This window comes from Diadema setosum, chromosome 6 (genome assembly GCF_964275005.1).
Source record: "Diadema setosum chromosome 6, eeDiaSeto1, whole genome shotgun sequence".
Classification (NCBI taxonomy): domain Eukaryota; kingdom Metazoa; phylum Echinodermata; class Echinoidea; order Diadematoida; family Diadematidae; genus Diadema; species Diadema setosum.
Window position 1 is genome coordinate 4,711,995 of NC_092690.1, and position 21,217 is coordinate 4,733,211.

The 21,217-nt window shown below is 35.4% G+C and overlaps 1 protein-coding gene across 2 annotated transcripts in view; it reads left to right on the forward strand.

The window, feature by feature from the left end:
* The first annotated feature begins 4,236 nt into the window (after positions 1-4,236).
* Positions 4,237-21,217, forward strand: part of LOC140229909 (uncharacterized) — a 76,934-nt gene continuing 59,953 nt past the window's right edge. The window contains exons 1-2 of one of the 2 annotated variants that reach the window (XM_072310108.1): positions 4,237-4,463; positions 11,514-11,540. In XM_072310108.1, coding sequence (XP_072166209.1) covers positions 4,250-4,463; positions 11,514-11,540 — 241 coding nt within the window. In that variant the 5' untranslated portion in view covers positions 4,237-4,249. The remainder of the gene's footprint in view (positions 4,464-11,513; positions 11,541-21,217) is intronic. The other variant, XR_011901340.1, reaches the window with a different exon arrangement.

The following is a 21,217-nucleotide window of genomic DNA, read 5'->3' on the forward strand; positions in this document are numbered from 1 at the left end:
CAATATTGAGAAGTTTATCCAATGAGTTTATTCTCTTTTTTCCTATCCTTGATTTCTGTAACAGAAAGATCAACAGTGGAATTGACATTGGCTTCGCCTCAAACTGCTGGAGAAGAAATCGCAGCAGTGTGCACAGCTGTTGGAAGCCGACCAGAAGTAGACATCTCATGGTATATTGGTAATGTGGAACAGACTGCCGGGATAGTAACAACAGCTGCTGTAAATGCTGGTAATCCAGATCTGAGTGATACAATGAGTACGTTTACCTTTACTCCAACGAAGGACGATGATGGCCAGTCTCTACGATGTGAGACCACTGGACATCAATTAACCAGTCTAAACCAGCAAGACAGCACGTCTCTCAATGTCCATTGTAAGTCACTACTTACTACTAACATTGAATTTCCCACATTGAAGTTTCCTTTGCCTGTCTATGTAACAAGCAAGAAACTCAATATTTATTTTCTTCAAACTTGATTTCTATATGATTTTTTACAATTGGGAATACACTATGTATTGTAGCTGCACTTTTCCCCTCAGTATGCTTTATGTGCAGTCATCATCGTCATCAGGGTTTATAAAACTTTTTTTTTAACCACTTGCCCAGTTGGGCAAGCAGATTTTCAGATTGTTGCAGAATGCTTACCCAAACATGAATTCTACTTGTCTGAAAAGAAAGTCCAATGATATATTAGAAATTAGCAAATAAAATTTAACAAAACATGATTATATGAAAAACACAGCACACATTGTTGTGCATGCTGACACATACGAGTGACAAACTTGGTTTAATCGAGTGTTGCCATTGCATAATTGGAGCTTCTTAACGCAAGTGGTGGAAAGTTGCTGAACTGAAATTAAAGTGCTTTGCATCATTAATCCTATTCCACCTGGGGGGGGGGGGCGTCAAATTGACCCCCCGCCCCTCGACATTTTGCGCCACGATTCCGCAACGCGCAAAGATTTTGCCACATCGTTTCATGAGTTTTTTCATTGAAATCTCCCGCATATTTTGAGACCAAATTTGCGACTTCCGGGTACACCGTTCTGAAGTTACGTACTAATGTTTTGCATATATGTATGTCAACCCAAAAACCGTTCAAATTCATGATATTGTGTGCAAATCCGATGCAAATTGTGTGTTTTTTTTTTTTAAATTGATATAAAATAGATTATTTCAACTTTTAACCGTTGAAAGAAATCAATTCTAATGTAGATAAGCTTTAAAAAGTGCCTGCAACAAATTTTGGCAAAAAAGCAATAAAAAACAAAAGGTCAAAAAAATAAGATATATATAAAAAAATTAACAAAGCAATGAAAAAACAAAAGAAATTGGTTTTGATTGTGTTATGTTTTTACAAGAAATTTGTTTGATGTATCTTGAGAAACTCTGACACAGGAATTTAGCAATCCTTCAGTCTTTTTGATAGAGTTTTAGGCAGAAATATGATTTCATGCATAAATTTGCATGATTAATTTACTAAGAAAAGAAAAACAATGTTTTTCTATTGTATGACCATGTAATCTTGTAGTTGACATCTGGCTCTATGTATCGTCAGGCAAAATTTTGCGGCAATCACGCAAACGGTGGCCGAGATCTGAAGGGAGGTCAAATTGACCCCCCCCCCCCCCTCAGTAAAAACTAACTTGGTCTCAAATAGCCCAGTTAGAATAGGGTTAAACCATGGACTTCTACACATGGACATTCAGCGTTTCATTGATTAACGCATATCTCTGTCTATTAGTGTCACAAAAATTTTTAAAACATTCTTCCTTAATTCAAGCTTATCTTTCCTGCTAGTAGCAAGAGCAAGACACAGTGCAGCTTTGTAAAACTCAAATAGATTAAATGTGCAGTAGTACCATACCTGTCATAAAACATGGTGAATGCATGCACTTGTGATATTCTTTGTATACATTACCGCTCAGACATTTTCATGAGCAAAATGCTACTTTTATTAAAAAGAGAAAGCAAACTTTTTAGCCAATCAATCATGATTTAGAATCTCATAAACACAGATAGTAAGGGAAGAAGATATGTTTACTTTTAGGCAAGGTCATATGAGAGCAATAATGAGCAAATCAGCAATTTCCAATCAAATGACACAAAATTTGGTTATGTTTTGAAGTTTGCTGCTTCTCATGACTGGCGTTTATTTTAAGACTTTTATGTCTTTAAAGGTGCATCAGCCAAATAGACTTGAATTAGAGAAACATTGCTTTTGTCAGAGACAGTGCTCAGTTATGCGATCATTTTGGGGAAATCTGTTTGTACAGAATCAGGGGACAGCGGATCTCGTACTTCAAAGTGGTTGGAAAGTTGCTTAATGTCCATCATTTAGTACTAGTACTTTGCAGATCCAACAGTTATTATCTTTAGAATCCTGGATGACTTTCTCGGTATGTAGGGTGGCTTCAAGATGGCTTCTAAACTCTTACTTCAGAACCAAACATGGTTCCTTTCGACGTACCATAGCGAAAACTCGTCCTGTTGCCCATACCGTACACGGTGTAAACGGGCCTTTATCCAGATGAGAGCTGGTCCTGACATGTCTGGTTAGGAGAGGTCGGACTGTACTCTGTAATGCATATTTTTGTAATAGGTGATAAAGCCCACACATATAATGGTGTTATGCTTTGTACCAAACTTTTGCCTTTGTGAACAAATTCTGGCTGGGAAAGACGTTTAACGTGTAATATTTCCTTATTATACGAGAATCTAATATGTTGTGTTAAGGCAGACATTCCTGTGATGTTGAAAAGATTTATATTATATTTTATGATTTGATACAGGGATGCCAGTTTTCTGGCAATAGCCGGAATTCCGGCTTTTTCATGTTTTGGTGTCCAATTTCCGGCTTCGTGATATTATTTCCGTCTGTGTGGGAAAGCCGGCAAACACAAGAAAGAAAGAAAGAACGAAAAACGAAAAAATATGATCATCTAAACTTACGGGACATTCACTTTTACGATTTTCGTATGTTTCGCGTATACTTAGGCATGAGAATATCACAAAACGACTGTCATGCAAAACTAGCGCGATGTTACTGCTGCTAGCTGGGACATGCAATACGTGCGATGATAGCGATCGAACAGTAGTGTTTCTGTGCGATGTGCTATGTGCGGTGCATGAATCATACTGCGCTCTCGCTATAGCTACAGCGCTGAGAGAGTACATGGTGAGTCGATCGAGTCAGCTGAACGAAGCAAAACTACGGATTTTACGGCACTAGGACTTCTTTATTTTTGCCACAAATTCCTCTTTTTTTTTTCTAGAATACGACCACATTATTGTCTGGAAAGCGTTATACCAGCACGTGCGATCGCGATCGAGCAACGTGTGGTGTTTCTAGGCGATATACTATATGTGCGGTGCATGGATCATGCTGCGCACTCGCTATAGCTACAGCGCTGAGAGAGTATGGTGAGTCCATCGAGTCAGCTGAACAAAGCAAAACTACAGAGTTTACGGCACTAGGATTTCTTTATTTTTGCTACACATTCATTTCTCTGGAGAATACGACCACATTATTGTCTGGAAAGCGTTATGGAACATCCAAACGACGGAGTTACAGTACATACCGTTAGTACCGCGTCGGAACTTCTTTACAAATTTTCAGATTCATTTCTTTATCGTGTTAGGAGATGTTTATTGGATAGGTACCACAGCACCACTTGCACAGTACATATGTATAAAAATTAAAAATGTGTATGTTTTAATTTTTATTTATTTTTATATTAACATCAAAATGACCCCAAATTAGGGGATTAGATTTGAGGGAAGAAGAGCCCTCAGAAATGCACAGATTGCATCAGAGAGCATCTAAGAACCCCAGAGCTTCCAGGGCCCTTGAGCGGACCTTGGGCCCCGGCCGAAGGGACTTCGCGCTCGTGATTTTTGCACACCTCAGTTTCGTTCACAAAAAAAATTCAGGCCCAAGAGCAATTTGCCACTGGCATTCCTGTTAATAACTTTTCTCATTTAAGCAGTTGGAGTAACATGCCAGAGGAAATTTGGAAATGTCCCGAAGGATTTTTTTTTTTTGTTTTCATTCAGTATAGGTGGAGGCTGTAGTGATATTTCTTTTCTCTTTCGTGTCCCCCTCCCCCCCCCCCCCAATGAAAGTAAATGATATCAAAAAAAAAAAAATCTGACAAGGTGATTCATAAAGAAAAATGTCTTTTCCTTGCAGTCCCACCTGATGCTGGTATCATCACAGTTGACTTCAATGAGGACACAGCTACCACGATGCTTACTGTAACCTGTACCATCCAGACAGCTGACCAACCAAACCCATTTGTTGATACGTACTTCATTTATGAAAACGTCACGGACAACCCATCTCCAGTCGCAACAACTTCATCTTTCAACAGGGCAACACCTGATTTTGAAACGGAGTATCTCTGTGTTGGTGGAAATTATCTTGGAAACACCACAGCTACAAGAAGTTTTGTTCCAGGCAGTAAGTACAGTTCAGTCAACATTCTTTGATTAGTGAGAAAATGATAGATTATGCCATTTGATCCTACATAATTAAAAATGGCATGTACATCACATACTCTTTGTCAGATTGTTGTTAGACAGTGGACCTATTCTCAAATATCAACTGTTAACACAATGAAGTACAACTGTACAGTGTACCTTGTATTTTGTGACTGTATTACACACTGGTCATACAGCACAGTAGGATGTGAACTTAGTCATTGCTATGATGAAAGAAAGTTGCATACAGAAAATAATCAAAGGGGAATTTTAAACACATGAACTCGGAATGAACATCATACAGCATGCACCATTACATAGTTTTTGTGGACAGATGAGGTAAAGCCAACTATGATTGTGACTTTATCTTTCATTTGAAAAGAAGACTTGCACACATGGGGACGTAAAATTAATGATTAGGAACATTGACATTTGATAACATATATATTCATGAAATTATTACGGATGTTTAACACTCAAGAGAGATCTAGACATTGTGTTACCTCAGTTGATACTATGCAAGAAATGCTGATGGTGCTAGTTACGTGTGGACTGTAGTGTTCTCAGTGTTATGGTGTGTACAGTATCAGTGTAATGGTGTATGTGTGTGTGTGTATAAAGTGTGCATGTGTGTGTGTACATGTGTATGTGTATGTGCACATTCCTGCCTAAATGTGTGTGGTATCAGAGCAAATTGTTTTGCCTTTGAGATATTTGTCATTGTTTGCCTGGGATATTGTCATAATCCAACCTGATTTTTAATACTAAACTGAATTTCCACATGGATAGTCAGATGGAAGTTGATATGTACAATTCTTCTTGCATTGTACCCCATTTTTTTGTATAAAGATACTGTAAAAGTGGATATTTTCACGTGACTAATATTTCGCGCTTGGCCGAGTAAGAAGAGTTTTGCATGTTTTTAATTCCGCGGAATCAAGACATCACGCACAAGAACATATGGCACGCAAGAATATTCGCGTGCTTTTATTTTTGCGCTAGTTTGTGGTTGTGCGAAATGCACGAAAATTTCCACTTTTACAGTACTTTTATAGTTGATGATAATATGCTTACATGCTGAACCTAGAAATACACTTGTTCTTCAAAAAGAAAGAAAAAAGGATTTAGACTGATATTGAGATGATACTCTTATTGTTCCAGCAATATAAAATATGTGGATTTTCTCAATATTGTTGTACTATTCAAATTCAGTGACATCTTGAAGTACTTTGCACAAAACAATTTCGCGAGGACCCACGATTCTTGAAATTAAATGCCCACAAAAGTTCCAGTCTACATTACAAATTTGTATTCATTGAATGCCAGTGGTAAATTCACGAAAACGTCATGCCACAAAAAAGGCTGTCAGGCTGTAAATATGTCTGGTTTTACAGTATTTGAGGACCTTGGTACAACACAGCAGTGTAGTACTGTGTGAGCATTTAACAAAACTTAACCCGTTCCCTTACTGAATTAGGAAATCCTCATCAGGCTTGAGTTCACTCATACCCCTTTCATAAACTCAATAATGCGGATAATATCCGCAACATTTGGTCGTAAAATCGGAGCGGGGATAGAATAATGCGCATTATTTCGACCCTTCTATTATCCGCATAATAGCAGCGTCGGGACCAGATTTTGAGTTTATGAACGCAAACCCAAATAATGCGGATAATTGCCGGGGTGCGGTCAAACGTCACCTGTCTTTCCCCGCAGGAGGGACGTGTGCAGTCACCATGACGATTATCCGCCTTTTTCAGGACGGACGCTCGTAAAAATAATGCGGATTATTTTCAGAGTTTGTGAACGCATTTTTTATTGAATTGTCCGCATTATTCTTATGCGGATAATAGGAGGATGAGTTTATGAAAGGGGTATTAATCTTAAAACTTTGCACGGATCCACACCTACAAAATGTATTTGTGGTGAATTCTTCTCTTAGGTCATTGTTCAAGACACGACCTCTGACCCTGTCATATAAAAACAAAAACAAAAACAAAAAAAGAATGCAGCTAGTCATTCTGTCTTTCAGTACAGTGTACATATGTGCCGTGTAGCTTCTTGATACCTCCATGTTATGCCAGCTGACAGTTTGAAAGCTTTGTGTACTCTTTCAGTGTATTCAAATGCTCCTAGGTAGTTTAAAATGGCTTCTGTTTGAAAATTCTATGAGTTGCATGACCTTCCATGCTAAGTACTGGAATTACAATGTATCTTTGATTGGGGAGGGGGGGTGGTGGAAACTCATGTTTTCAGGGACCAAAAATGTGAGTAAAATGAGCATTCAACACTTACAGTGATAATCTGTGAGTGACCAAAGTTACCTTCTGTACATAGACTGTAAGTGTATCACTTCTTGATACCTCCGTGTTATGCTGTCTGATAGTGATAGTGTGCAAGTTTTGTAGTGTACACTCTTTCAGTCGTGTCAAATGCTCCCAGGTAGTGTAAAATGGCTTCTGTTTGAAAATTCTATCTTGAGTTGCATGACCTTCCATCTATGTACATGTAAGTATTGGAATTACGATGTATATTTGATTTGGGGGGGGGGGGGGGGACTCGTGCTTTCAGGGACCAAAAATGTGAGTAAAATGAGCACTCAACACTTACAGTGATAATCTGTGAGTGACCAAAGTTTAATACCTACTGTGCATAAACTGTGTGTGGATTGTGAAACCCGTACACTCTTCGAAAAGGAGGAGTAATCAGTATGAAGCTTGAGACATCATTGATACCAGTATAATGTTCCATTGAGTCATGATGGGGTGGTACGCCGTCTCAGTCCAATGCTGTGATTTATTACAGTCCTGCAGTTGTTTCTCACCCTTTCATCGCCATCTGTCTATGTTGTGGGGTTTCCATGGAAGTTGGGGCTTTCTGTTTGAATGGCATCGTTGCATGCTTGGCACTTGCGTGCACATTTGTGTCACAAGCTCCTTTGTATATGCATTACAGTGTTGCTGCGTAAAGAGATTTGAGGTACATTGTAAAATCAATGTGATCATACATGTAGTAAGGAATGAGATGACATCAGTTTGTACCTTTGCAAGGCAAGGGAGTTGAAATTTATTCAGGAATATGATGAGGGTTGTGTGTAGTGTCTAGAGGACCACCAAATTTTTACTTCAGTTCTGGTATGCAGTGCACTCCCGTTATAACGAACACGGTTATAATGAAGTTCTGTTTGCAAGGAAGTGAAAAATTAGGGCCGTAATGTTATTCACTTTTTTTATTGTTTACAAACTGTAATTGGTCGGTTATAACGAAATTTTGATATAACGAAAGAAAACTGCCAGTTCCGAGGGCTACGCTATAATGGGAGTCCACTTTGGTTGCTGTGGAGTATACAGTTTATTTAAAGAAATACTTTAGTTTTTCCTTTTGATTCCCATCACAATTTCCACACCCATCTTTCTGCATCTTTGAGGAAGTGCATCCTATTCAATACCTAAGAGAAATCTTGTCAAGATGCATACCAAAGTTGATAAAATGGATTTTTCTTGATTCAAGATACATTTGTAGGTGTGCACGTTAATAACTTGTACATATATCAGTTCGTGTTAGCATTTACAAAGTGTACTATTCAAATAGTTTTTCTACCAATATTGTCATTTAACATGCTTAAAGGTAGGGGATACCTTTTACAGACCTCCCAAAATGCAGCAAAACATTAAATATGAACCTCAGGGGACTTGCTTAGGCCACTGCTTAGAAATTTGGAAGTCAACAGTTATCTACAATTTGAATAATGCACAAAACTCAACTACTCAGTAGTTCTGTGTGTCAGCCACACTTAAGCCTTTTTGTTGCATTCGTCTGTATTTGTGATCTATAAACACAAATCTAAAAGTACAAGAGCTGATGTAATAAAATATAGAGTGTGTGGCAAGAATGTATAGAAATGTTTGTAAGTGTTGATGAACTTTCTTCACAAAATATACATGATGGACACACATGCAGTACATGGGTCTGCAAAGGTAGCCTAGTAATGTACTGGAATTTACGGTGAGCCCCGAAAACAATTCAATTCAAAATGTAACGGTCAAAAAAATGTACTAAATGTTACCTTCCACTTTCAATACTTCATGGGAGTTTCTAAAATGATACAAACTTTGTACTCTCTTCAACATACCACTGTATTTATACAACTCTTCATTTAAGGCATGCAAATGGGATTCCCTACCTTTAATGCAATCATTGATGATATCAAATATCCATTGGTGCATCTCAGCATAAAACATTCCACAAAAACTTGCTATCATTAAAAATCATGAACATCTATTTAAAAGGGCTTTGTAACTCCATGGTTTGAAAAACAAAGAAATCTTCATGGCATGTATTAAGAATTCATCTGCAAACCTCTCTCCCTCAAGAATTTATTTCCATCAGGAATTGAGCTCTGACTACTCGTTGGCCCACAGATAAGTATTGGTGTTGGGCGACGAAAATGTTCATTTTTTTTTTTTTAAGCATTGCAGATGTATTGTACGTTTGTGTACATGTGTGTGTGTGTGTGTGTGTGTGTTTGTCAGAGAAGGACAGAAGCCAGTGAAAAAGTAGGTTTGTGGCACTTTACTGCAGTATTCAACGTGCAAAAGTCTCCATTTTTTTGTTTCGCTAATTTAAGGATATAATCTCATCAGTTTTCGGTTTCAAGTGTATTTAAAGCCTTGTGCATACTGTCACAATGAATATGATGAAGTCACTTTTGATTTCATTTTCATGTAGATCTGATATATTTTTATTTTTCTTTCTTTTTGTTTGCTGGAGGGGGCAAGGACAATTCCCAGAAATTGTCATAAGGATAAAAAGTGGCATATATTGTATTTAAAATGCAAAAGTCATATCTTTTAATATTAAAAACAATAGCCCTTTGATATTAGTGAAGTTGGAATGTATGGAGTAATTGTTTATTAGATATTCAATCAACAGCACAAACCTGTAGCAATGTATTATTCATGCGGGTATTAATGTGTTGTTGTGATAAAAAAAACAACAACTTCACATCGATTACAATTGTACATCCAAATAGAATTCAGCAGAAATTTGTCATATTCAGTTTACCTTTTGTTTCAGTCTCTCAGAAGGAAGTTGTAAAATGTAGGTTATCCACAGCAACCATTTTGTTTGTTTTGTTTTGTTTTTCATCACTGAGGCAGTTTACAAGGTATATCATTCATCTTTGCACAGTTTGCATGCTTCATGGTATCATTTTGGTGACATTGCCACTCGGTACTTTTTTGTTTTCTCACATGAGCCCATTCGGAACATCACATGTAGAGTGATTTTGTTTTTCTTTTTTTGTTAAAGTCCAGAAATGTTTTGCTACTATTGACATAATTTGCACATGGTCTGAAGACTCATATTCACGTTTTCATGACGTGATGCATCATACAATATCTTGAAATATAATCACTGTAGAGATTGCGCTTGCTGCAAATTAAAATTGTTTGATACACGTGATCTATATTACTGTCACCATAGGGTACACGCGTCTAGTGTTTTAAAGGCATAATTTACCATTCGCAGATAAAGCAAAAACCCAGCTTTAATGCTTTAAATTAGTTCTAAATGTGAGTTAGGGATAGAAACAACCTTTTAAAAAAATTGAATCTCTATAATTGATGTTAAGTGTTGTTAAATACACAAAATATGAACAATGATTATAATGAAAATGTTTCCAGACTAAACCGTCTACAGTTACGGTTTATTGAGAAAAATACTGATATCTCTTGATATTTTAGGTTTTATTGAAAAAAAAAAATTATATGGCAGGGTGTTTTGTGATACTACAGACCTACACATATGCATCAAATGATATATCTTGAACATTTTTTAAATCACTGTTCCCAAAGGTAAAAAGGACCTTTAAAGTAAAAAGGGGATTCTAAATACAGGTTTGGTGTTTTATTGTTGGAAAACAATAGATTGATTGTCAAGGAATCGATATGTAGATCTTCATCAGCAGTGGCACAGCTATCCCTTCACAAGCTGACTGCAAAAACAAAAACAAAACAAAACCTGGCACATAAATATAAATAATAATCACACATAAATTGAAAATTCTCATTTCGCTCACACTATGAACTTGGACTTGTAAAGCATAGCTTATTCAGAAAACTCCTTCCCTTATCGTGCAATTTAACATGCTAAAAGTTTGATATTGCATATTCTAAGTCCTTTTAATAGCAAACTTGTTCTCATTTTTTTTTCTTTTGAAATTATTTCTTTTCCCAAAGGCAAGTGGTGTAGTTCATTACTATTAAACAATGTTTTACAAACAAGTACAAACAAGTAAATTGCATAATTTACAAAATGAAAATCAACATTATATCAGTCTTTATGCATCCCCCTAAAAAAAAATAAGAATAAAAAAATAACCTCCCCCACCCCCATTAACAAAACCAATCAGAGAATGAGAGCATGAAAAATGAATTGAGATTAATTCATATTTAACTTCCCAATAACAATATTGTGATGTTATCTGTGTATCCTGTTTGGTAGATATGATATGCAGCTTTGTTAAATGTTTAATCACATGATTTGCTATTCATAGACATTTCATATTAGACAAAGGTGCATAGCTGTATTTACCAGGTGAGGTTTTTGAAACAGTTATATCCAAGGCATTTTCAGTGAGGAAAGTTTAGCCTCCCCTTCGCTTGATACAAAACAAATCAGTAGGTGGTGTCTGAAGTCCATTGTACAGAGCACATTGTACTCACAATACTCACAGTGACAATGTTATCTTGGGTTCTTTTGTACCACACCCCTACTTATATCAATAATTGTACTGTATGGAATTTTTAGATAGCTAGATGCCTTCAGTATATAAAATCAATTAGGGGGCGCTCAGTTGAAGCTCACGGAAATTCAGAGGCTTCCAAGCAATTTTGTATTTAATTTACACACCATTTATAGCATTGAAGTAGTGTTAGTCCTGCATGTGCCATTTGGTGTCAGTTGCAGCTAACGGGCCCCATGTATTATTTTTCCTTTATTTCTTTTTGTTTGCTCATTTCCATAACAGGTACAACCACCCTTCCTCCAACAACCGGTATGTCCTATGTTTTGAAATTTGTATTCCATTCATATCCATATATACATACTCCCAGTTATCTTGAAAGTTATTATTGTAGTTCTGAATTATTATCCTTCAACTGAAGTACTATAGGATATTTAAAGGTCCATGTGATTGGATGCATCATGTTGTTAAAAAAAAAAATAAGAAAATACAAACTTTTGTAATCATGATGCTGAACTACTGAAATTGTTTAGAATCTCTTCCTTTCCTATCCCCCTATTTCTATTGCCTTGAAAGCTGTGTATCTCCCACCCCTTTAATCCGGTTTAACAGAATGAAATTGCCTGCATGATGTGTTGCACCCATACGTTATCCACCAAAATTGATTAATTATTAATAGTACATTCAAGGCTTTGCCCACGTACACTTGATTGCTTTTTAGCACCCATTCTCCATATCTGCATGTGATCATCTATTAATCAATAACACTCCATCACCTTATGACATTTGTAACTGCATGCCATATCCTATTAATGTTCACTTTGAAAACAAACACTACATGTTCATATACAAATTGTAGAGCGTGCAAGCAGGTTTTCACAATTATTTTGTTTTTGTTAACCTTTTTTAATGAAAATTCAATTTTCATAAGAAAGAGGAACACTCTCTACAACAAAGGGAGTACTTTCAATTTGCAAATTTGGCATGTTTTGAATAGCTCCTTTATTTCAATTGGTTTGATTAATTGTTATAATATGTAATGGACCAATCTTATTTGTGTATAATCATGGGACCAATCAAGAAACGTGAAATTGCTTAATATATCTTTGTAGAAATAGTGTATGAGTGTAGTTTATCGTTGTGTTGGAGATGCCATTTAACTCAGATCTCCAAAATTTAAGAAATAGTTTGCCATGCAATAACACTGTGTTTTCCCCAGTAACTGGTAGGCACTGATTTTAATCCAACTTCCTGCATATTACCATTACTATCAAGTGGGTTTGAGTATGTATCTTACATGTATAAGGATGTGAACTTGTGATAAGCGCATAAAGTTAGTGTCCATATATTGGGTGATACTGTATGAAAACTAGGAACATATACCGTATGTATACTTTATACTCACTACTAAAGCATCGTGTTGCTAACAATCATGTATTCTATTCTATAACTCCAAGTTCCAGATTTGACAAGTGGAGGAACTGAAAAACCTGGTAGGTTTTTTTTTTTTTTATTCTTGAGGAAAATTCATTGCTTTTTACATTTACAGCATTTTTTACATGAGTGTTGGTAGAATTATTTGAAAATGCATTTCATGCATCATGTATTGCTCATCCTGTTAATAATCTAGGTGTTCAAATTGTACAGATATTTCGTCTTTCTGTTTTGAAAATCTTGTTCTTTAGATAAGAATTTGGAATTCTATTTTCAGTTCCAGGTTTCATTCAAAGTTAGAGTTTGTATATTTCAGTTTTGTTCATTGGGATTTTTGAATTATCAGATTTTATTCATGTTTAGAGTTGTTCAGTTTGAATGCATGGGATATGCAGAAATACATTAAAGTGAACAAAAAGGAGGAATGATTGTACAAATAGAATAGTATTTAGTTGGCTAAGCTTTTTAATCTCACAATCTATGCTAAACATATTCCCCTTAATATTGATACCTGACTGAAATTTTGAAGACCAGATAATGCCTTTTATGAATGTTATTCTACTAGCAATTTTCAGATCCCCGTAGACTTTCATTCCCTCACGGGACTCTGCCCAAATTGATTTTACAGATTTACCACAAACATTGGTGGTATTCTAGATACTGTTTCACATGATTTCACTCAAAGAAAGAAAAAAAAAAAAAGATGTTATCTGTCGTAATTAAATTGATGGTTATGCAAATGAACTGAAGTGATGTGATCAGGTCACAGATTTTCTCATAGTTTCATGCAGAAAAATACAATCATTATGACTTGTGAACAGTTTAACAGCAATCGCTCTTCCCTATCAAAATCATCAAAACGACATTTTGGAATAGCTTATTAATAGGGGGAAATCACTGATGATAAATTGTGTGGCACACTTGAAAATAAATCCAGGAAAACAATATTAAATTTAATGTCATGAAATAGCAAATTGCTTTATACCTTAATGAATTTTTCTTTAATATTTCTATTTCCTCAGTTTCCTCAGCAAATTTTATTTTGAGTTATTGATAAGCTGGCTAGGAAAATATCAATCTTGTAAAACACATTTTAGATATTTTTGTAAGACTTCAGCAAATTGAGAAATCCTTAAGTATATTCAAAATCTTGTAGTTAGCATGTTGGCAGAGTGTTATTTTTTTTTTTTTTTTTTTTTTGGTTCTTTGTTATGGATATATATGTGAGCTATGAGCTGACAATAATTCTTTCTATACGATTAGTTTGTTAGAGTTATATCTGTCCATGTGGAAAGTTTGTTTTTATTATTGACTTTTGATCATTGATCAAAATTCCTCATTTAAAGGCAGTTAGTAACATTGATGATATAGGGAATGAGTTGAAATAGTGATTAATAGGACACTGGGATGGTTGCAATTACTATCTATAGTGTAGGTCTATAAACTTCATTTGGGGATTTTGTAGAACATTATTCGTCTACACCCATTTTTTGCATTATCATAGCCTTCATGTGGTACTTTTATGTATTCTGTCATTGTGATATAATTCTTCCATTACCACCCGTACTTGAGGAGCCCTTCACTCAACCATAATGCATTGCAAATATTTACAACTAGCTTATTATATACTTCATGCTTCTTTACTTGATAGCATTGCATTTTCGGTAGGATTTAATTGTTTAAACATTCTAGATTGGCATCAGTGTGATGCAAAATATGTGAGGATGCCATTTAAACATATTAGATTGTTGGAATTACTTGATGAATTGATACATATTTGGCATAGTTGAAATCAAACAGCCCTATTTACTGACAACCATCCGGAACATGTTATTCCTGTTCAATATAAAGAATGGGGTTATTATTAAACAGGCATGCAGGTTGTAGGGGGAGTGTTTGTTGATCTGTCCATATAAACAAACCGAAATATTCATCATTTTGCTGTGATAATGCCCACTTCCAACAGAATGGCACCGTAGTTTGAGCAATGCCCAGTCATGTTGTTGACAATATTCCAGTACATAATAATCAATCTATGTAAAAAGGCATACACACCACATCTTTCATCTCATTAATGAAGTCAATGTTCAACATTGCACTTTTAAATGCCCAGCAAGAGAAAAATATGTCTTTATTTTATTTGTCTTCTTTATTTGTCTTCATTATAATTGTGATATCACAATTTTAAAAGCAATGCATTCAGGGAGATTTTTTATATAGGACATAGGTACAATGAAAGGACAGAATATAATGTCACTGATACTGTCACCACAGCAACAGTCTGGAATGTAGTGTTTTGGCATAACAGAAGAGACCATTGTTTCTTTTGGCAACACAAGGAAACTCTTGTACCTGTCCAAAGTCCCGGGTGCCAATAAAAAATAGAGATGTGTCTTTGACTTCAAGCAGGGACCTAGTGTACAGCTTGGATGTACTGGATTACACATTGGTATTAAGTACATGAGTTAGTGGGGGCTTGTCCGGATCGTTCAAAACAGAAGATGAGTTGTTTCTTTGCCTGTGATGGCCTGGAGCAGTTGACAGAAAGAGCTTGATACGAAATTGTGCCATTCCTCTACTTTTTACAAAATATCTAGCTACATGAAATGAAATGCTTGACAATTTTGATAGTTGTCCCAGCGGATACATAATGGTAGGGATTATGGTGAAAGTGCTTGGTTAATTGTGGTTTTGGGGGCTTTTTTTTCCCTAGCTTTATTGCACCTTGTAATCTCAGAGAACTATTGTAAAGGTTTTTTTAGTTCTCAGTAGCAATTACAATTTCCTTGCCCGTCCTGTTGTCTAATTCAGATTCAAGATCACCAACATCAAAAGACAACAGTGCAAAATATAAAAGATAAAAATGCATAGTCATCTTGTTCATCACCCATTTATGATTATATTCATTTCAGTACAAACCATGGAAAAAAAGTATATTTTCATATTTAGGAAATGAGAGTATAGTCTCCCTGTTCCACTCAAATTGGACTGGCTGGCCTACATTGTACATGAAGTGCCAGCAATCATTATACGAATTCACTGATGCATGCAAGAAACTGTAGAAACTTGTCTTGATGTAAGGCTACAGGTGTAGTTCTTGGTTTTATTGGTGGGTGTGGACACAATTAGGTCTATCACAATTCATGTCAGCCAGACAAGGAAGTAGAAATGCTACATTCCTGAAAGTCTACGAAAGGAGGTCCTCCCCTGTTTCGTTTAATTCACAGTGGTTCCTTGTCACATGTTGACCTGACTGCCTCAATTGACCTTAAAATTGTCAACGAGTATAAGACAGGTTATGTTAGCAGGTAATGGAAAGGTCCTCAATATTGATAGAGTGCTGCAATTGAGTGAATTATATTTAGTAAGCCCTATCTGTACTGTGCCACATTACTACCAGTCGCATGAGCACTTGTGTTTTTGCACTTTACGAGCACCATTCATACAAAAATCCTCTTTTATTTTAACACACCTAACATTTGCCATGTACACACACAAAAAGAGATGCTGTTGCCACTGCACAAACCCAATAAAGAGAGAGAGAAAAGGATATTAGTGTGGACATTGATATTTTCAGAAGGGAAGGTGAAAATTTTAAGTAACATAAGGATAGGAATCAAAAGCCAGTGCAGGTTATTTTGGGGAAAGACAATGAATTATCACACATATATTTTTCATGGGACCAAAATAACAGAAACAAAGAATTGGTTTGTAAACAGATGCATTTTTGCTTGTATTCCTCCTTAATGTAGGTAAAAGGTATTTTGTTGTTGAAATCATATGTCGTGAAGTACATGTTTCCTTTCATTCACTATATTGAAGTGGGAAATGTACTTTGGATGTAAATATCGATTGACTGGTATTGGACATCGAAAATGATGATTTTTAAGAATTATGACATGACTTTTATTGACGGTACATTGATGATAGTTTTTTGTTGTTGTTCTTTTTTTAATATGAAATTTGCCTCTGTTCCAATGTGGTATTCTTTAGTGTCAAGTGTGGTTTCATGGCTCACCATCCAGATGAGATTACATCTGAGCCCCTGAATCTTCTTGAGTCTCAGAGAAAGATGCATTAGCTGCAGTCATACTGAAAAAAAAAAAAAAAAAAAAAAAAAAAACTTTTGAAAGTTCACATTCTTAAAGTTTTGCCAGTGTGACCACAGGCTTCCCAAACACATACCTCACAAAACTTCTTGCTAAACTTCCAATTAAAATTAGGGATATTTCTCAAACTCAGGCAAATCTTCCTGGACGTTTGTGCTGTCTGAATCTAAAAAAAAAAAAAAAAAAAAATTGAAAACTTGGCAAAGTTGTGTCATGTAAACAGCTAGTCCATTTCATGTTTTGGGAGCCTCTGAAGCTGTCAGATGGCATGTTGTTTCTTCTTTGTTGCACGCGCACTGGTGAACGAAATATCAAGAACTAATATTGAGAACTGAAACATCCATGTGTTTGTCTGCCAGTATGAACTGACTTCTTGAAGTTTTCTCAAAGTTTAACTTTGATCAAGAAGTTTTTCCCAGTGTGACTGTGACTATAGTGAGAGAAAGAGAAGGAGAGAGTAAGAGAGACTTGGACGTGAAAAAGATTTTAATTTCTGAGCTTGAGTAGTTCATTACAATGTGAGAGCATGTGATCACATGATGTATTAGTTTACAAAATAATATTTGCAAGGTTTATAGATGACAAGGTCTAAATAGACCCAAATACAACCACTGGAGCTTTTAAAAGTGATAACTCAAACAAACTACACTTCAAAACAAAAACGAAGTTCAGACATCAGTTGGGGCAGACTTTGAAGGGGATGGTATAGTATTGGTGGAGATGAGGATTGGGCTTTTAACCTTTTTTGCGAGATACCAAGAAACCACCTAATGAAATGATACAAAGCATACCGTAACGTTCTAAGGCATTCAAAGTTTATTAGATGAAAATTGGTTTTGGAATGGCTGAGATGTCCAAAAACAAAGTAAAAACAAAATTCTTGCATATATCATATCAAAGAGGTTTCTTATTATCTCATGAAAAGATGTCAGAAACCTGTACTATAGATCCCTTTAAGCTATCACTTACAATGATTTGTGGTTCGCGCTTCAGAAAGATGGATGCATTCAGGTGAAGGTAACCATCTGTTGCTAATGTTGCGGATTTTTGGTGCAGATTTCTAGTGTCATGAATCCAACTAGCTCCATCAAGTCTTCCTTCAATATCTAAGCTATACTTTCAAGAATCAAATTTGTCAATTCAAAGGGGACAAAGACAATGATTTCTGCAGTAGATCTACGTTGGGACTTCAAGTCTCCAAACTAGTTTGGGACAGGGAGGAAAACCCCTTGGCACAGACTGAAAACTCAGTAGCCCCAATGAAGGTTATTAACGAATGGCCATGAATGAAATCGGATATCACCTCCCATTCCTTGTGTACATTGTAATTTCATATTTGCGAGAAAGCAGACAGTCTTCTCTTTTGTGCTTTTCTGCAATGTGCCAAGAAATACAGGGAAGGGATGCACTTACTGTGCAAACACTCTATATAAGGCATCGGTGAAGGAAATGTGTGGTTAATGACAAGTTTTCTTTCCTAACTTCGGCTTGTTTGCTTTGGAGAAAGGTTGACTGTTAATCTCTATTAAATGGACTAACTCACCACAGTATGTGAATGTGTACAATGAACACTAATTATTTGTATTTTAATACAATTTTCCCACTGTTTCTTCCCTCCTGTTGTATTCCCATGCTTGTTCTTCACTCTTCCAACATCTTGTGTCGACTCTCCACAAATCATGCCTGCCACATTTCTCTAACTGCTGCCTTTTCTATTTCTTCCTTTTTTAAGTAGAATAAATATCCTGATTATTGAGTTTGATTTGTCTCTTTTTTTACTTATCAAAATTGAACTGATGATTCATTTCTTGCAGTTTAATAAGATTATTCAAAGTGACCCCACTAAATCTTATTTGGTTCTCTTTAATTCCTTTTGACGTTTATTTATTGTAGATTTCATGTATATGTGTAATATTCATACATAATTTTTGTTGATAACTTTTTTGAAGTCTTTATATGTTATTGTGTTTTATAATTAATAGACAATTTTTGTCCTGAATTTCTCAAGAAAAGAAAGCTTAATTCAATGTTTTCATCAAAGCAGTATTAAAGAATACATGCAACTTGATATTTTACTATGTAAAACGTGATTGCAAATAATGTGTTAATGTTTATGAACATTTTAAATGACAATTTTTAAATGCTTTATTATGTCTCTTATAAATAATGTCAGTTGTTTCTTCACATGGTATTGTATGAAAGAAAATCAGCAATCAAAATCAAGAAAAAGAAATAAATATCCCTTACCTATTTTGATACTAAAGAATTTGGTAATTTTTGAACTGTACTTATTTTTTCTTCATTAGTTTTTTGCTCGTAACATGTGAAAGTCTGTCATACTTGTATCTAGATGAATGTTATGTCATTAAAGACAATTCTTTCCTCTATTCATAACTAAAACTGACAATGAAAGAAAAAGATAAAGAAATAAGAGAAAGAGAATTTTCATTTTGTGAGCAGGCAAATTTCATTTTCGTTATATCTGTGAATGAACCAAGAATATTAACAAACATGTAAAACAACTTTCTAATTTCCATTGGACTGACTGTCAATTTTAATACAAAAATATTTTAAAGACTCTATGTAGTTTGTTTGAGGCGGTGCTTCAGATTTTATCTCTTTTTTTTTGGGGGGGTGGAAGTCAGATGATTAGAAACTATAAAAGAAATTAAATTTTTATCAAGATTAAAATTTGTTTTGAAATGGCAAGACATCCTAAAACAAAATGGTTTTGAAAAAGAAAAAAGCAGGACCCCAAACAAAGTGGTCCTGTTGAAGGTTGGGACCCACCTTTTATTATTAAGACCTCTTTGTTGTTGGATATTTCAGCTATTTCAAAATTGATTTTGTCCAGCATGAATTCCTCATAGAATTATAGGTTTGTTTGTTTGTTTGTTTGTTTTTTCTTTTTTCAAATTTCATAAAGGGTTTCTCACTATCTGACAAAAAAAGTTTAAAACACTGAAGCCCCATCTCAACCAAAACTACATTCATGAATACTATGAGTAGAGCTTCACTTTATGATAGTGTGAATAGCAGTATGGTGCTATCTGAAATTTGCTTGCAATATTTTGATGAGGTATCTCACATGATTTATGATAAACCTAGTATCTTGTCCAAAGTGCATTCCACTTACCTAGGCACATTTCCTGTTTAATAAATCATCAAATACGTTATTAATGACCACTGCACACCTTAGAATGGCACTGAACATTCATAATGGGAATGTCTTCGACAGTGAATAGATTGCAAAATACATTAACCTTCAAATTTCAGCTTGATGGCTGAGAAGATTGCTTTCAGTTTAAACTATCCTGGGGAAGACGTAAAACAAAACAGGAAAGTTTTATTTTTGAAAGTGTAGGTGGTGAAAGACATCCAGGAGGTTAGTGTAAATGTGAGCAAGATGTAGTAATAATTCAGGAAGAGTAGCCATTTTATCCTTCATTATTTGTAGAATGACATTGAGTCTTTTAAAGATCAGTTTGGGGCACACAAGCAGTGTTGGTACTGCTTACAAGTGTAAGATCTTTCTCATTGTGTTCATGGCAAGAAAGCATGTTCCCTCACAAATTCATATCCCTCACAATTTTTAGTTCAGTCCAAGAATAATGCATTCCATCGCGTTATTCAATAAAGCAAAGCTATTAGAATTCTTCATGAGACTGTTTGGTCAGATTAGCAATCTTTAGACTTCTGATGTAAGACTCTTCACGTTTTGTTCATGGAAAGAAAGCATGTTCTCTCACAAATTCATATCTTTCATAGTGCTCGAGATCAATCAAGAATGATGCATTCCATCACAGTATTCAAGAAAGCAAACCAATGAAGAATATTAACGAAAAGTCAGTGAAATTCGCTTTCATGGAATGCTATAAAAGAGATGGTGAAGGTCAACACCAAAGAGGGGTTGTTATTTTGAGATTTTCTGTGTGCTTTGCATAACATGCTAGATTCCTTCCACCTCTTTAAAGCTTTGGTATCATCTAGATGAGACTTGTGAAAAGGCTAAAATACTTTAACAGCAGATCTCCAAGTATGGATTTTTATCAATTTTGTTGTTATATTCGAAACCCAAGTCTCCCCAAGGTATAATCTTTTGTGGGAGACAGAAAAATATCACAAATTTGCCTAGGTTTAAGTGGCTTATCTGCAGTATTTCTGTATGCCCACCAAGAGAGGTACACACAAATAGACTCTCAACTGTCAATAAACTCAAAGGGGAGATAGGTATTTGTTATTTGAATAAGGTAATGGAGTGTTGCCATTTGCCGTCTGGTCTTCAGTTATGTGATGTTAATGTGAGATAGTAACTGAAATTAATGGTAAATATGTATCATTGAGGCAAAAACATGTAAAAAGGTTGATCATTTAAAGCATGGTCATTGGTGGGTATGCTTAGTATATTTAGCAGATTGGTATACCAGATAGCATTGATATATGCCT